The sequence below is a fragment of the Amphibalanus amphitrite genome, unplaced genomic scaffold (genome assembly GCF_019059575.1).
Source record: "Amphibalanus amphitrite isolate SeventyFive unplaced genomic scaffold, NRLGWU_Aamphi_draft 000581F_arrow, whole genome shotgun sequence".
Lineage (NCBI taxonomy): Eukaryota > Metazoa > Arthropoda > Thecostraca > Balanomorpha > Balanidae > Amphibalanus > Amphibalanus amphitrite.
In genome coordinates this window covers 147,911-165,146 of record NW_024882075.1, presented here as the reverse complement: position 1 = coordinate 165,146, position 17,236 = coordinate 147,911, and the positions used below count along the sequence as shown (strand labels likewise).

Below are 17,236 nucleotides of genomic sequence, written 5' to 3'. Positions count from 1 at the left end.
TTTCCTTTTTTATTTTATTTTGGTTTATTTGACGTCAAGGCAGTAGGGACTCAGGACGCGTCTGAAGATATGGGCGAAGGGCGATTGTGGAAACAGTTTTCAGATATGTGGTCAGAAGTTTCAGACGTTGTGAAGAAGTTCTGATGTTTGATAGCTACCAGAAATGAAGGAAGTTTCTGATGTGCAAGTTTGCAAGTGGGTTCAAGTTGTCAGGTGTGCTGTGAAATGCCTCTGTAAGATCAAGATGTTTGTTGAGTAGTTGTGCACTGTTCACATATGGCAAGATGGATTTGTCTGAAGTGCGAAAGTTGAAAAATGTTCGGGCCAGACGACTAGGATCCCTCACCAATCTCAGGAGGCGTGCTCTTGTGATTGTGAATGCAAGGGGCAGTCGTACAGAGCTGACAAGCTTGTTGAAAGATCTTGATGCTACTGCAGATAGCGTCACAGAAGCACATCATGCTTATATTGAAGTACTTGTAAATGAAGAGCAAACTCAGACTGCTGAGAAAACCTACAATGAAGCCATCCAGTCCTATGACAACACTGTGGAAAGAATTGGTGAATATCTGGAAGAGAGAAAGGATGAGCCTCAATCAGTTGTTTCTGGGCTAAGCAAAAAGAGTGCAGCTCAGCAGTCAGGAACCTCAGCTGCATCCATGGGGACCAGAGAGGCAGAAATCCAACTGAAGTTGAAACAGCTGAAGCTGGAGCAGCTAACTCAGCAGTTGTCACAAGAAAAGGAGGAAGAAGCACTCAAGCAGAAGCACAAACTGCAGGCTGTGCAAGATGAGGTAGAAGCAGCCAGGCTAGAAGCAACCCTACGTAAAGCGGCAGAGAGTGGTCTGGCCTGGGAAAGAAAAGATGACTTTGCTGATGAGAAGATCACAGGAAAGGAAGACAAGTTGGAGTTGAACGAACCGAAGGTGATGTGTGTGGGCGGGGATGAAAAGATGGCCCAGCCGGTCAGGGAAGCTCCTCAAGATCCAGGTGTGACTCATGATGTCGGCAGGAGTCTGCCTCGCCTATCACTGCGTACCTTCTCGGGTGATCCAAGTGAGTGGCCGACATGGTTTGGTTTGTTTAAGGCCCTTGTGCATGACCAGATGTCGCTGAGTGCTGCAGAGAAGATGGTGTTTTTACAGTCTTCAGTGACCGGCCTTCCTCGGCAGCTGATCAGTGGTATGATGTGTGATCCGAGCCTGTATCCTGAAGCCCTGCAGATACTGGAAGAGCGGTTTGGTCGAGAGCAGGACATTGTTCGAGCGAAGTTGAACACCATTTTCAGGCACCCATCTCCCACCATCAGGACTCTGGAGCAGTTCTACGCTGATGTCAACTCAGCTGTCACTGTTCTGGACAGACTTGACTTCAAGGGAGACCTGTACAGTCAGGAGAATCTTCGGAGACTGGTCGACAAGCTCCCAAGTGAGTTGAAACGGGAATGGGCTAAACATGCTGTCAGCCTCGAAGCCAGAGCGAGTCTGCTGGAATTCAACGAGTGGCTGAAGCTGCAGGTAAGGATCTCCCTGCATTGTGTTTCAGCTCCAGACAGACCAGGACCCGTTCGCCCGACTCGTCGTGGAGGCTTTACACCTGAGCCGCGAGTTGCGTCGGCATTCGCTACAACTCAGAGTCCGAGGACCGACTGCGTTTGTTGTGGCTCGAGCCACAGTCTGTGGGATTGCGCCAGCTTCAAAGCGAAGAACGCAGACGAGCGTGCGCAGATTGTCGCGAGCCAGCGCGCCTGCTTCAGCTGCTTGAGAGTGGGACACCGCAGCAGAGAATGTCGATCAGCAAGAACATGTGGCATTCAAGGCTGCCGGCTGAGGCACCACAGACTCCTGCACGGGAGTAAGAGGCTGAGGCGGCTCGGGCAAGGACCAGATACTACAGCATCTACGGAACGGCCTGCTCAGTTAGAAGCAAGTCAGCACACTGTCGCCTCATTCACCAACGAAGACAGGGCATCGCCAACGGTCCTACTGCAAGTGGTACCCGTCCGTATCCATGGAGCAAACGGCAAGAAAAGGGACACTCTGGCTCTGCTGGACCCAGGTGCACAAACATCACTCTGCTGCGCATCCGCACTGCAAGAGCTGAACATCACCGGACAACCGCAGTCACTCCGTCTGCGCAACGTGGAGTCTGATGGCGAAGAGAAGGCGTCACAGCGTGTCCAGCTGACAGTGAGTCCCCTGGCAGAGACGGAAGACCGCTCCCGGATGATCTGCGTCCCAGAAGCCTACTCTGTTACGAGAGTTAATGTGAGGACGCCTACAGTCAGCGCCAGGAACAGACACGAGTGGAAGCACCTGCAGGATCTCAGCATTCCAGAATGCACAGCTGGAGAAGTGGAGCTCCTGTTAGGCGCCAACTGCTTGGAAGCAGTACTTCAGACGGAGGCCAGGGTAGGTCAACGTGGGCAGCCAACAGCCATCAGGACCGCCTTCGGATGGTCGCTGACCGGGAGTGTCTTCGGTTGTAAGCAAGACGGACCCAAAGAAGTGATGTTTCTCCAGAAAGCAGACCAAGAACTCACCGACACTCTCCAGGACTGGTGGAGTACAGAGGCCTTCGGGACCAAGCTCGCCGGAGATGGGCTCTCCCCAGAAGATGTGAAGACAATGAAGATCCTGGAGGAAACGACAAGGCGAGTGGGTGACAGCTACGAAGTCGGTCTGCCCTGGCGTGACGAGCAAGCGGAGATGCCAGACAACCACAAGATGGCTCTAAAGCGTCTCACGTCGTTGGAACACAGCCTGATGCGGAAGTCAGAGAAAGCCAAGCTGTATTCTGAGGTCATTGAAGGATACGTGGATCAGGGATACGCCCGAAAGGTCTCCTCAGAAGAGAAGCAGCTCAAGGAGAAGAAAAGATGGCTGCTTCCTCATCACGCTGTCACACGGCCGGACAAGCCGAAGCCTCGTGTGGTGTTTGATGCGGCTGCCGAACAGGACGGGATTTCTCTCAACACGGAACTCCTCAAAGGACCTGACTTGCTCCAGAACCTGTGTGCAGTTCTGCTACGTTTCAGGGAGGAGCAGTGCGCCCTTGTCGCTGACATCTATCAGATGTTTCACCAGATTAGAGTGCGTCCACAGGACCAGCCAGCACTCTCCTTTCTGTGGAGGAGTATCGACCTCAAGAAACCTCCCGACATGTACCAAATGTGTGTTGTGATATTCGGGGCCAAGTGTAGCCCTACCGTGGCCAATCACATCCTGCGCCGCGCTCTGACGGAGAACCCTGGGACCGGGGGGACCGAAGTTGATCGTGAGTCACTGGTAGCAAGCTTCTACATGGATGACTACCTTCGGTCGGAACCAAGTGTGGAAGCAGCAAGGGCTGCGCGCCGGGAAGTCACGACCCTCTTGCGCCAAGGAGGGTTCCGCCTAACCAAGTGGCGCAGCAATCTGCCAGGGCTGCTGGAAGACATTGAAGAAGACGACCGTGACGTCAGTCAGAAGACTCTCACGTTGGGAAAAGGTACACCGCAAAAGGCACTGGGTTGTGTGTGGTCCCCCAGCGCGGACACTCTCAGTGTCCGTGTGAAAGAGGTTGATGTGGCCTCTACGAAGCGAGGGGTGTTACAGAGAACAGCCATGCTCTTTGATCCGCTTGGGATCATCACTCCGTTTGTGCTGATCGCCAAGTGCCTCATACAGACGCTGTGGCAGAAGAAGCTGGCATGGGACGAAGACATGCCCGAAGAAGAGCTGGTGATATGGAAGAACTGGCTGGGAGAGCTGTCCTATCTGGAAGATCTGGCTGTACCTCGATGCTTGAAGTCTGCTGTCACTGAAGAGGTTCACACGGTCGAACTACATCTGTTCGCTGACGCTTCAGAGCGTGCCTTTGCCGCCGCAGGGTACGTCAGGTTCACAGACGCCGCGGGTCACCACCACAGTGCCCTCATCATGTCGCGCTCGCGATTGGCTCCGCTCAAGCAGTTGTCCATTGTGCGTCTTGAGCTGCAGGCGGCGGTCTTGGCGGTGCGTTTGGCGGGCATCATCAGGAAGGAGATGTCGTATGCCTTCAGCCGAACTGTGTTCTGGACGGACAGTCAGGTGGTGCTCCAGTTCATCTCTAACGAAAGTCGCACGTTCCGTACCTTTGTCGCCAACAGGGTAGCGGAGATTAGAGAATCGTGTGAACCATCTGATTGGAAACATGTACCAGGAAAGCAGAACCCAGCGGACATAGCCTCTCGAGGGATGTCAGCCTCGATGCTGAAGGAGTGTGACCTCTGGTGGTCGGGACCCGAATTCCTGACCCAAGACGAACAAGAGTGGCCGAAGACGCGGATCCCGGGTCTCCATCCAGAGCAACCTGAACTCAGGAGGACCTCTGTGAAGACGATAGTCGCCTTCGTCGGTGATTCGCAGTCCAGGCTCGTGGATCCTTCGGCCTACTCGTCGTGGAGCAAGTACCGGCGAGTAGTGGCCTTGTCTCTGCGGTTCGTCAGCAATCTCAGATCAGCGATAACAAAGAAGCCCAAGCAGAGCGGAGTGCTGAACGTCGACGAGCTGAAGAGAGCAGAACTCCTGATCTTTCGGGAAGACCAGGCAAAGATGGCGCTCGACTCGCCAACTGACCTGTCTCTCTTTCGTGACGACCAGGGCCTCATCAGGGCGAAGGGTCGCCTTGGTAGTGCACCACTGGCTGAGATCTCCCGAGAGCCGATCGTGTTGCATCCCTCCAGTGATGTTACGCGACTGATCGTCTCAGATCTTCACGTGAGATCCATGCACGCGGGAATGAGCCACACTCTGAACCAGTTTCGGTACAGGTTCTGGACTCCGAAGGCGAGATCAACAGTGAAGAGGATTCTACGGAGCTGTGCTGTGTGCCGCAACAGGCGAGCTCAGCCAGTGTGTCCTGAGATGGCGGCTCTCCCAAGGGTCAGAGTTGAAATGGATAGACCCTTCGCAAACTGCGGTCTGGACTTCCTTGGACCTTTGACAGTCCGAAAGTTCCGGAAAACGGAAAAACGTTATGTCCTGCTCGTCACATGCCTCGCTACGCGGGCGATACATCTTGAAGTCGCCCATGGATTGGACACCGATTCCTTTCTACTTGCTCTGCGCAGGTTCATCGGACGGCGAGGGAGGCCGAGGTGTATCTGCTCTGACAATGGCACCAACCTGGTGGGCGGAGAGCGAGAGCTGCGAGAGGCGTTGGCTGAATGGAATCAGCGGAAGATCGACGAGTCTCTCAGCCAGATGGACATCGTGTGGAAGTTTAATCCACCGACGGCGAGTCATATGGGTGGTGCCTGGGAAAGGCTCGTCGCCTCGGTGAAGAGGGCCCTCCGTGCCGTGTTGGGAAATCAGACGGTGTCCGACGATGTCCTGCACACGACTGTCGTCGAGGTGGAGTATGTCATAAATTCACGCCCGCTCACCTACGTCTCAGGAGCCAACAGCGATCCGGAGTCGATCACTCCAAACCACTTCCTTCTTGCTGGAGAGACGGCGAGCGCGTCAGGACTTCCTCCGGGCGTCTTCGAGGACGGCGACACGACCCGCAAACGTTGGCGGCATGTGCAGATGCTCACGAATCAAGTGTGGAGAAGGTGGTTGCGGGAGTATCTGCCGACTCTCATCTCGCGCAAGAAATGGAGCAAGGAGAGACCAAATCTCGCCGTGGATGATGTCGTCCTGGTGATGACGGAGGACACGCCTAGAGGCTTCTGGCCTCTTGGTGTGGTACAGGAGACCTACCCAAGCGCTGATGGGACCGTGCGTTCGGTCCTCGTCCGTACACCGACTGGGGTGTACAAGAGACCCAGCCACAAGCTTTGTGTGCTAGAGAGGTCTAGTTCCCAGTAAAGCTGCCGATGAGTCATCGTTTTGCACTGATGAGCACTGCATTTTGTGTCATGATACCCACACGTATTTATTTTATTTGTTTTGTTTTGTTACCCCTTCCCATTGTCATTGAATCCTAGCCGTATTTATAACCATTTCCGACCCTCCTCGTGCCTGTGATCCTGGAAAGCAGCAGCGATCGCGGGCCTGGACTGGACGTCGGACTACTGGGCTGCTGTCTCCGACTGGCGAGGCGGCGTCTCGGACATGGATCGTCTTCTTCGCCGAGCTGGAGCCGGCGACTCATCGCTGGACTGCGGCGTGCCGTCCTGGTGTGCACGACGGCACACACGGACCTACGAGGATGGTGTACTTCGTGCGCGCTGCTGCCCGAGCGGTCGTGTCGGCTGGCGGCGCGCAGCATCTTCGGCTCGGCTACTACCGTGCGATGTGACTGTGCGTGGTGCGCGGAGAAATGACCATGCCGCCCGGGGGCGGCGCCCTCGGCCTCAGACTGCCTCGTGCGGTGGTGATGCGTTACCGTGACCGGCATCGGTGAACGGCGTTAGTGCGTGACTTCGGACTGCGCGCACAGTGCGTTTTGTGCTTACCTGGCGGCCATGCAGTCGCGTGTGCAAGAGCGGACAATTGCTGTTTGCAGTGCTGTGAGAAGAATTTGTCTTTCGTTACCTTGCTGTGAGAGCATTTGGTACTGCATATTCGGTCGCTCAATGTGTGAGTTTTCGGTTCGTCCGAAAACTAGGGGGGAGGATGTTGCGACCGGTCGCCGTTTGTGAGAAATCTGGCGGCTCTTTACGTTCGGGAGCCGGCCCGTCATTTAGTGGCCGCGTTTGCTCGCGTGTCTTTGACGAGTTTGGCGCACGAGACGCATCCAAATTGTCGACCACGCAGGCTCATTCTTGAATGAACCACTGGTGTCGAGGGCCGTCGTACGTATGCTTTCATTTTCTTATTGATGATTGTCTGAAATGTTTAATGAATGCATCCAAGTGATAGCTAGCACAATTAGTATTGTCTGATATATTTTCTGTTAGCTGTGAGCGATGTTGAATTCAGCGGAAATGGCAACAAACCAACGTAGCGCCACTTTCGTCGCGCTTTCAATTTTGTACTTTGATTTACTGTACTACTGGGTGCAGGTTCTTTAGTTTTGCTGTTTACCGTCATTAGTTTATCATTGTCAAAGTAGACAACGTTTATACATATGTTTGGGGTGGTTCTAGGGCCGTCCAGCTGAGTGTGAGCCAGCTGAGCCGCGGACCTACGAGTGCGGACTGAGATTGAGCCAGCCGCTGCCACTGTTTTTGTTCCACCGTCGTGCCCAAACATATCTGGTCAGTACAACTGTTAATTTAAAGATGCAAGTTAGCAAACTGTTGATTGCGTGCTAACATCAATGAACTTGAACTGTTAAAGTAATGATTGTCAGACGTCAACCTTGACTTAATGTTGATTGAAGGTTTATTGCTGTGTTTATACGGAGTTAACAGTAATTCTTGACATAACTATGGATGCAGTACGTGATGTGCCCATACTGAGTGTAATTCCCATCTGTGATTGTTTGCAGAAAACCGTCCGTCTGTTTGTCTCTCCGACCGACTGTCTGTTGGTACATCACTGCCTGCTTGCTGCTCCTTGAATACCATTTGTTTCATGACTTTCCTTTTTTATTTTATTTTGGTTTATTTGACGTCAAGGCAGTAGGGACTCAGGACGCGTCTGAAGATATGGGCGAAGGGCGATTGTGGAAACACCACCTTCAAAAGCATTCCCACCCACCTCAAGAATGGAAGTCAGAAGCCTGAAGAAAACCCGTCTGACTGACATGCTTCCGTCGCCACGTCGCATACCAAAGCAAAAGGCGGCGGCGGCGGCGAGGGGGGGGGGGGCGAAACCTTGCTTTGGCACCTCATTAGCCCCTCGAGCGCCACTCATGTCAGCGATTCGTCAACCCCTCGCTCCCTCCCAGACCACGGTCCCCTCTCGCTCACTATGTGACGGCAGCATGTCAACTATCAGAAAAGATGTCAAGCAATGACAGACCGCCATTGCTGGCATGTATGCCGGACAAGACAGTTTTTCAGTGAGCTTTTAAGGAAATGTATTATAAAAATACCGAAACGATAACCGATGCAGCTGCCTATTTAATTGATCAGTTCAAATACAAAAAGGACCATTGCCAGTCACCTCCAGCCAGCTTGCATGTGTGGCAGTGTCAAAAGAAAACTGGAAAATAATCGGATATCTGAGACATGCTTCATTGTCGTGTTGTGATCCTCTCAGACATTTTACAGTTGTGGATTCGGCATCACGCAAACCATGTCAGCGCGCAGCCCGTTGGTTTGAATTTGCATGATCCAGCCAAACAATGCCCAGATGTTATAACTGAACGCTGGTTGGACCGCCATTGACGTTGGTTCCAGCTGGAGAGACGAAAAAAATAGCGCAGAAATCGGTTTAACCTGTATCAGCTTCCAAAGCGGCTTTACAAATCAATCCATCCGTGAATGAATTCAAAATAAGACTTCGGTCGAAGGATGCAAGGTAAGACCGCTAGGTAGGAAACAACTGCCTTGGTTCATTTCGGCTTTCGCAAATATCTGGACTAAAAATTATAACACATTTAACCAGCTCACTGGCCTGGCCTGGCCTGAAAAATGAAATGTCAAGTAAACTTGAAAAACACATTTTCCCACCTCAACTTATCAAAAACACATTTTGTGTGCCCGCAAGGGCGCACACTTCTAATTCGACCTCGAGACTCCGTATGTATTTTGATCCATCAACACACCTGGGTGGCCGGGCCGTCTGTTCAGCATAGGCGCAGCTCCGCCGAAAAGCTTTACAATTTACATATACGTGTCGAGAAGCTCAGCGCCAACGCTAAAACGCGCCTCATAAGCCCCCTACATACATTCAGTTCGCACGCAGCACGTGACAAGGTGTTTAGCCGGTTACAATCTCCCAAATCCAGCGCAGTGCTGAAAAGCAGAGCCGCAAACTAGCCCAGATGAAACATGCCACGTTGATTTGGGCCGGGTTCAAAGCCAGGGTTTCAAAGTCAAAAGAAGCCAAAAGAGAAACGGGTTGCACACAAATAGCAGTAACTGAGCGCAGTAAACAAGAATGGTACTCACGTGGATGAGATCTCGGTGTATCCTCTGAATCTGCGAACGGAAAGATAAATCAGTGAATCTCCAAGTCACAATTCTGATGTAGCAGACAGTCAGGGAATCACCAGTAAGGCCAGAATTAGATGTAACAATGACAAAAATATGGCCAATTACCAGTGAGGAGCAAGGCTGCACAAAATACAAGAGATAGTTACATGCAACGAATCACACCAGCAAAGTGAAAGCCAAGGTAAACATAGACACGGTCAGTCATTCTGCAACAATGCATCATCTTTTGCTTTCTAAGCGACACTCAGTTTCGCTTCAATTGCATATACCTATGACATTTCATTTTAGCATGAATAAAAAGTCAGTAACACATCTTGTCATTTCACCAAATTCCTCGTGACTCATATTATTTCTTCCCACGCCGTAGCTCACGGACGCACAACTGTCCCATCCTATCCCATTCGTCACGTGCCATCTTTGATCCACCCGCGGTAGCTAGCATTCCCAGTCCTTTCTCATCCTCCTCCTCGACCCCCATCCCTCCCCCTTCTTCTCATCCCATCATTCATTCTCTAACGCCGCGCCCTTTCCACTTCCGTCATAACCTACAGAGTTCCCACGCGAACATGCAAATCAGCAGCGATGACATGTCACCCCAGGAGCGTCCTGGGGGTGCGTTCGGACAGAGGTGATCGCTATCTTTGGGAATCTCCACCGCAGGGCGGCGATATTACAAGTAGTGACGTTCCATTGAAGCCTTGTCCTAACTCCCACGGTTAGCTGGGTCCCGGTGACCCCTCGACCCGCCTCGCCTCACCCACGCGCACTACCTGTACCCCCACCATCACCCGCTATGGTATGTGATCGATCAGTGGTGACAGGGGAGTCGCCCCCATGTCGCTCAGTCATCGGAGGTCAAACGGCGTTTTTGGAGTCACGACCTGGGAGGTTTTCGCGACTCTGGAACCGGCAAACTGAGCGCAGACGCTGGCAAATTGGATACATATGGGACACGCTACCATTGCAGACCCCGACCTTGCCGATCATAAATCTGCGAGGCTTATGTAAAGCAATGAATGTTTTCTTCTTTGCCACCCTACAATGAATGCTTAACTCGTTTTATCCTGTTCTATTACTTATTGGCGTTCGACTTTCTAAAGGAAGAACTAGAGACAGTTACACGTAAGAATGACAGCATCAATTCTTCCACGCAACTTACGGACCTGATTCGGTGAAGAATCGCAAGCGAAAACAGAAGTGATAGAGCGCTACGTCACATCCCCCGTCCTCCCCGGCGCGGCGGTCAGAAGCCACAACAGTAACAGATCAGATCACCTCCTGTCTTTCCCAATCACCCGCAACGTATGTCGCATTCCGATTCAACCCGGACACTTGGCTTCGCCTTCGATGTTAATCGTCATTCGTCAACATAGTCATTTCTCAGACAGCGGGCGTAAAGGGAACGTCAAGGGGCGGCAGCCGGCAAGCGATGACAAAACAGGAAGCATAACACGAAGTGGCAGAGGTTGTCGAAATAGGGACGAGTCTGCAGTGGATCAGTGTATTATCAACCGTACAGGTCCGCCCACTCGAGCCCTAAGAGGCTTCCGTCTGACAACAGCACCGCCAAGCTGAGCGGCGACCCGTTAAACTACCTATGTTTCGAAGCCACTCCTCTAGCATTAGCATGGTCTTCCGAGTTCCGTGTTTGCTTTACTTTATTCAGCATCAGTATAAATCCTGTTGCTAAGAGAGACAAACAAAAGAAAACATGTAAGCCAACAAACAAAAAATACCGGTGTATACTTCACAAAACAGTAAATCATTAACTCCCAAAGACTAAAGCACCTTCGAGCAGGCTTCAACCAAGCTAATCACAATCAGTCTTCCAGTATGCTCGGTTACCAAAACGGATGCATTAGTGTATAACCATGAGTAACATCCCATATCACGCTTACACCGGATATGACACCATACGATAGCCGAGCTAGCAGCGCTGCAGCTCCAGAAAACGGTCAGAGGACAAAGTCCGAACGCTGTATGATAGATAAAATGTGCGATGTGCAGTCCAGAGTTCCATGCGCGGAATGGCGGCGGAATACATCCGCATTCGTCCGATCCGAGTGTGTCATTGGGACTTTTGAAACACCGTCTCGGCACTACGTGTAGGTGTAAGGATGCAAACGGATGCGAGAAGAGAGACATATCTTCGCTATAGAATTTCCGATGACGCTCGCATGCATCGATGAAAACAAACAGTGATACAATGGATGTGATTGTGTATTCAGCTCCAGCCTCCAATAGCAGTAGCGGCGGAACACCTTCAATTAAGAGGGGGGGGGGGGCACTGCCGACTTTTGGTCCCATTCTTTCCATGCAACGCCCATAGGGCTAATGTTAAAATGCCAAAATCAAAGGGGGGCAGGTGCCCCGGTGCCCTCCCCGTTCCGCCGCCTATGTCCAATAGAACTCTTGCACCGCGGTTTTCAAACACACCGTACCTAAGACGCATCGCTTAAGGCTATCTGACTAAAAAAATAAAATAAAAAACTAAAATAAAAAATAGCCGTGGGAATGTATTGCTCAGAGCGCCAGGGGTATGCCAGAAACAGGCGTGAAGACTGGATCGTGAAATCATCAGACAGACACGCCTCTCCTACATCGATGTCATCGAACGACCCATTCCTCCCACAGTGACGTCATAAACAGCCAGTGACGTCATCCGTGCACAGGGCAGAGTGATGTGATCGGACCATATGGGGACCACTGAGGGATGGTGGGAGCTTTGAGCATGTTTTATTTGCTTATTTTTGATTTCTCTAGCAATATGCGTGATTTTTTTGTGAAACAGCCCCACGGGCCACAGCTTAGAAGCATTTTTCTTTTATAACGGCCAATGTGCCGTATGCAGGGAAGCGAAATCGTTCTAAAATAACACCTGCAGCATTAAAACTTTACAAAATGGGTTAGAAACACTTGGTTGTCAGGGTTTCAAGGTTTTAGAAAAGGTTGTCAAGGTTTTAGAAACACTTGGTTGTGTCATGACGTTACATGAACGGCAGTTTTTTCGCAATGACCTGGTTTGGTTACCTTGTTCGAGTTAAGCACTCACTCACCCCCTGAACTCAACGATAAAATTTCATTTTTATCGGCAACACTCTTCCTCAGTCGTGCTTCCTTTTAGCAACGCCAGCAGCCTTCCCAAAAACCAATGAATGAATCCACGACTCCACCATAAACGTCAAGTGGCCCACTGAATGAATGAACTCCCACATTTCGAAACGCCGTTGCCTCACGGTGTGTGCGGATTTCTGCCGTAACCGGTCCGGACTGGGTCCAATCTCAGATCGTCAACACTCACCGGTTGGATTTGTTTGTTATCTCGCTCTGCCATGAGAGGCTAACCGGCCGGTCGGGCCCTAATCTGCGGTATAGGGCTAAGTTCTCATCGCGGCTGATCTTCCGCTCGATTCCGACGGTGACATGGGATAAGATTTCCGGTGCCAGCCGAGCGAACTGCGGCGGGACACGCCAAGCACCGCAACCGAACGGGACCGTGCAACATGTCGGCGTAGGTATAGGGGTTGGGATGATATCAACCCGACACAATAGATCACAGAAGCTCGGGAAAATAAATCATCACAGCAAATCGGCGAAGTAACTCGGAAGAACAGTGAGATATAAGGTGACTTATAATCATAAACCATCTTACTGGATGGCCATCTTCTTGCATTTGCCAGACAGCGATACTTACATCTCTCTGCGGAGCTATTGATATCACCGTGTGGCCAAACACGTCGACACAAAATCTAAGACAGATCATGGAGAAAACGTACCCGGGGTAGAACGCAATGATTTTAGAACTCTGAGGTGAAAACTGACAAGTGAGAAGGATGGCGGAATAATATAGACTCTGAAGTAAGACGATAGTAGATGCTAAAGTGAGCACTGAGGACAGGCCGACCATGGTCGAAAATCGACCGTCCGACCGGCCGGTTGAGACCAGCGCGGCACCCGGCTCCTATGACTTCCGTCAGGCTTCAGCCGGCTTGCGGCGGCTTGGTGGGACTCAACACAAGCCTGACTGGACCCAGCTGAGTGAGAGGGTTTGCTGGCAGGCACGGGCCAAATCCGCACCTTCAGTCCTATTACCTGCTTCGCAACAGACACTGAGCCCCCTGAGCGGTACTTAGCGCTGGAGCGGACACATGCGAGCCGCTCCATCCAGACGCGACGACCGACACAGTCTCAACGGCAGACGGTAGAAAAGGACGGTTGAACTGGGACTGTGGTGGCGATTCAAAATGTGCCCTTGATTCGTGATAACAAAAGGAGGAAAGGATAAGTCTGAGGATGATTTCCAAGGTATTGCGGTCTAAGTGGCAGTGCAGTTACTATCAACCTGAGAAACGAAGATAATATTCGCGGTGTTGAAATGTAATCGCATGGCTTTATGAGTCAAAGACCAATTCCTTTAGTGTTTCAAATATCAACTGTCAGCTTAAAAGATACGACACGGAAATATATGACAAAGGCGTTATTTTACGGTACAATATAAATGGTCGTGAATAACAAAAACAGTTCAGGATCATGCAGGATACGTTACCACTCTCACATAAAAATGACGTCCCATTTATTTATTTACTTCACACCAACTAATCCCACCCCGTCTCTGCCCAACCAGTTCGCTCCACCAGAAGCTCCACTCGCGGCGCTTTCAACTCCCGTCTGATGGTGGTATCAGCATCAGCATCAGCACTGATCATATCAGCAGCATCCGGCAGCGATCAGAGCCCGACGCTGATCCGCTCAGCGGTCTCCGAAGGCGCGGTGGTCCGGACCAGGGCGCGGTGGTCCCCGGACCAAGGCGCGGTGGTCCCCGGACTGGTATTTCGGTCCAGACGAGGTAGCCCACACGTGTCATGACCCGGCAGACCGGCGCACCTGGGACTGGGTATGATCGGTGATGTCTGCTGATGAAATCAACGCCGGTTAGTCGGCTGGCACGCCTTCTAACCGGCGCCCGTTAGATTCGCATTGGCGCCAGTTCGCAGGCTGCAAACATGTATGGAAAGCCATCAGGCACTGAAAGAGCGTGGCAGTGGGACAATGACTAAGTTATATTCCCTAAATTGAAGTTAGAAATTGATCAATTCCAATGTTTCACCAACGCGCCTACCGGGATTTGATGGACAAGGGCTTCATCCACAAAGTTTAGCGATCCAATCTAACTGTTATTGATTTATCGTGGATTTTATTCTGCAAGAGCTAAGCTCATTACGAGCACACCTGGACGATCCGGACAGATTTTTGACAGCCAGGTTTGAACTCTGATAACATTCTCTGGAACTAAAGCAGCTATAGACGTGCTAGAACTGCACAATGAAAATCAGGAAGCGGACACTCTCTGTTCCACAATAGCTATAATTACTCCACACGTTAACGATGAGGCGTTTCGCCGCAGAATCGCTACCACACTGCATGGCGGATAATCCTCAACAACAAAAATACCAAACCTCACATAAAACATATCACCTAAATGTCTGCACAGCTGGAATTCAGGGGCGCGTTCTGGAATCAGCGACATATCACAGGAATCCGCAACGGGAGTGCTCCACGGGAGTGCTCCGTGAGAATGCCACGCGGGAGTGCCCGGGCGGCTTAGCACTCCTTGATGACCCGCTCTGGAAGGCCCGCAAGCGGCCGCGGCGCCATCTCGTCAACAGGTAGTGTCACAGAAGGGTGTCGGCAGACCGGAAGGGGGATGCCACCTCAGTTTTAAAAATGATGACTAACGAAAACTTCAGAGTTGGAGCGACAAGAAAAGACTGAATGGAATTGGATAGCTGAGTTTACTGGTGACAACTAAAGCTGCGGCCATTAAAATCACAATTCAAACGCACAAATAAAGTGTATAACAAGAGGTAGGAAGGAAAATTTCGATGCTAAATAACAAAGCTAACATTGCCACACTTTCTGTTCGCAGTTGTCAGACGGCAAGCTCCAAGTTCACACCAGCCCGTTAGTGCTAAGATCTCTCGGGACGGACAACTCGGCGTACCAGGCCCCAGGGTACTCAGGGATGTCCCCCGATTCTCCCCGCCATCAGATCTTTGGTGGCAGGTCACGCGCGATTGATAGCACAACTCTCCCAGGCGAGAGATGCGTGCAGCAGCGGACCGGTATACAGAGTACAGACATTTCCGGTGGGGCAGAGTTTCAAAGCGACTGATTTAACACGCATGGCTAACTCATGGTTTTACACGTAGCTTGCAAGTGCCACCCTGAACTCTGCTATAGATGTTATATGATTGAGCTAGGTAAGTCTCCAGTCTCGAGCATCTTAATATTTCGCAACATTAAAAACTACGTCGCAACGTCAAAGGATTAGGGACTCTGGCGTCGATGAAGTGTTACGCAACGAAATGCCAAGGCGAACTCATTTCGACTGAAGATGCAATGTTGTCACTTGTCTAGATCGGGTCAAGCCAGCTCAGTATCAACTGAGCTTCCTTCCTTCGGTAGCGAAGCAGACAAACTAATGCAAGTCACACAGTTGTTTCGAGACAGTGCAACTATTTCGGGTCCGGCCAAGCCCATGCCAGCACAATGATGTCTCACATAGCATTGTAAATCAATCCAACTCTGGAATGCACCCGACCAATTACCGAGCTAATCGTGACAGAAAAATTTCCCGAAACAAAGTACAGCAAACAATAAACACTCGCTCACGACCAGCGAGTGGGTCACATCATTCATAGTTGTAATCTAATTGTGCACAATAATTGGTACCATTGGGATGCCTGCATTCCACAAATGAATTGAAAATGACCCTGTTGCTTGCAGGTGTAACTTTGTATACTTTCGAGGTCCCATGTGGGACCCCAATGCGAACATTTGGGACCCCAATTGTCATTTTGGGACCCCAATAGTGGAGGCCCCCGAGACGCATCAGCTACTTTGCAAACGGAGGTCCGATATTCATATAAAAGGTTCTCTGTTTAAATAGGAGGCCCCTTGGACAAATCGGAGACCCTGTTGGACAAATAGGAGGCCCCCTGAACAAGTAGGAGGCCCCCTGAACAAGTAAGAGGCCCCCTGAACAAGTAGGAGGCCCCCGGAAAACAGGAAGTCCCCTGGAGAAATAGGAGGCTCTCTGGACAAGTAGGAGGCCTCCTGGACAAATAGGAGGCCCTAGACAAATAAGAGGCCCCTAGACAAATAGTAAGCCCCATGGACAAGTAGGAGGCCCTCTGTACAAATAAGAGGCCCCCCTGCAAAAATAGGAGGCCCCCTGGACAAATAGGAGGTCCTAGACCTAGACAAACAGGAGGCCCCTTTCACAAAAGGAGGCCCCTGGACAAATAGGAGACCCCCTGGACAAATAGAAGGTCCTAGACCTAGACAAAAAGGAGGCCCCTTTCACAAAAGGAGGCCCCCTGGACAAATAGGAGGCCCCTTTCACAAAAGGAGGCCCCTGGACAATTAAGAGGCCCCCTGAACAAGGAGGCCCCCTGGATAAAGAGGAGGCCCCCTAAAAATAGGAGCCCTCTGGATAAATAGGAGGCCGCTTGGAAAATAAGAGGCTACTTTAACCAATAGGAGGCCCCTTGGACAAATAGGAGGCCCCCTGAACATGTAGGAGGCACGCTGGACAAATAGGAGGCCTCTTGGGCAAAGAGGAGGCCCCCTGGACAAATAGGAGGTCCTAGACCTAGACAAACAGGAGGCCCCTTTCACAAAAGGAGGCCCCTGGACAAATAGGAGACCCCCTGGACAAATAGAAGGTCCTAGACCTAGACAAAAAGGAGGCCCCTTTCACAAAAGGAGGCCCCCTGGACAAATAGGAGGCCCCTTTCACAAAAGGAGGCCCCTGGACAATTAAGAGGCCCCCTGAACAAGGAGGCCCCCTGGATAAAGAGGAGGCCCCCTAAAAATAGGAGCCCTCTGGATAAATAGGAGGCCGCTTGGAAAATAAGAGGCTACTTTAACCAATAGGAAAATAACAGGCAAGCTGAATTTACTTTTCGTGAAGTTTCTTTGACTGTATGTTTAGTAAAAGCTTCTCAGTTCATGATCAAGTGTAATAGGGACACACAAACCGATCTGTGCACACATCAGTACATACACAGACATACACATTACACAGACATACAAACACATATCATTGACCTTGACCTAACTTGACGTGAAATGACCACAGCCAGCAAATTAGTCGGATAGTGTGACAAAGAGCTGTTCTAGCTCGCTTGGCACTAATACGGCAGCGTCATCGGTATA

General features: G+C 51.0%; 1 protein-coding gene and 1 long non-coding RNA gene across 4 annotated transcripts in view; one reads left to right on the top strand and one right to left on the bottom strand.

The window, feature by feature from the left end:
- The first annotated feature begins 2,500 nt into the window (after nt 1-2,500).
- LOC122394236 lies at nt 2,501-7,492 on the top strand. 3 transcript variants are annotated; one of them, XM_043390975.1, is made up of 3 exons: nt 2,501-6,763; nt 7,058-7,168; nt 7,402-7,492. In XM_043390975.1, the coding sequence occupies exon 1, from the start codon at nt 2,511-2,513 to the stop codon at nt 5,832-5,834; it is 3,324 nt and encodes a 1,107-aa protein (XP_043246910.1). In that variant the 5' UTR covers nt 2,501-2,510; the 3' UTR covers nt 5,835-6,763; nt 7,058-7,168; nt 7,402-7,492. The 3 variants fall into 3 exon arrangements, with proteins under 3 accessions (XP_043246910.1, XP_043246909.1, XP_043246908.1); XM_043390974.1 differs by having other exon boundaries at nt 7,058-7,492; XM_043390973.1 differs by having other exon boundaries at nt 2,501-7,168.
- A 6-nt stretch (nt 7,493-7,498) lies between these two features.
- Nucleotides 7,499-17,236, bottom strand: part of LOC122394238 — a 50,556-nt gene continuing 40,818 nt past the window's right edge. Inside the window, exon 4 of the long non-coding RNA XR_006258829.1 lies at nt 7,499-9,001. This is a non-coding gene — a long non-coding RNA (uncharacterized LOC122394238). The remainder of the gene's footprint in view (nt 9,002-17,236) is intronic.

Coding starts and splice junctions, on each gene's coding strand:
- LOC122394236 (XM_043390975.1), top strand. CDS start 2,511: ATGTTTCTCCAGAAAGCAGACCAAGAACTCACCGACACTCTCCAGGAC.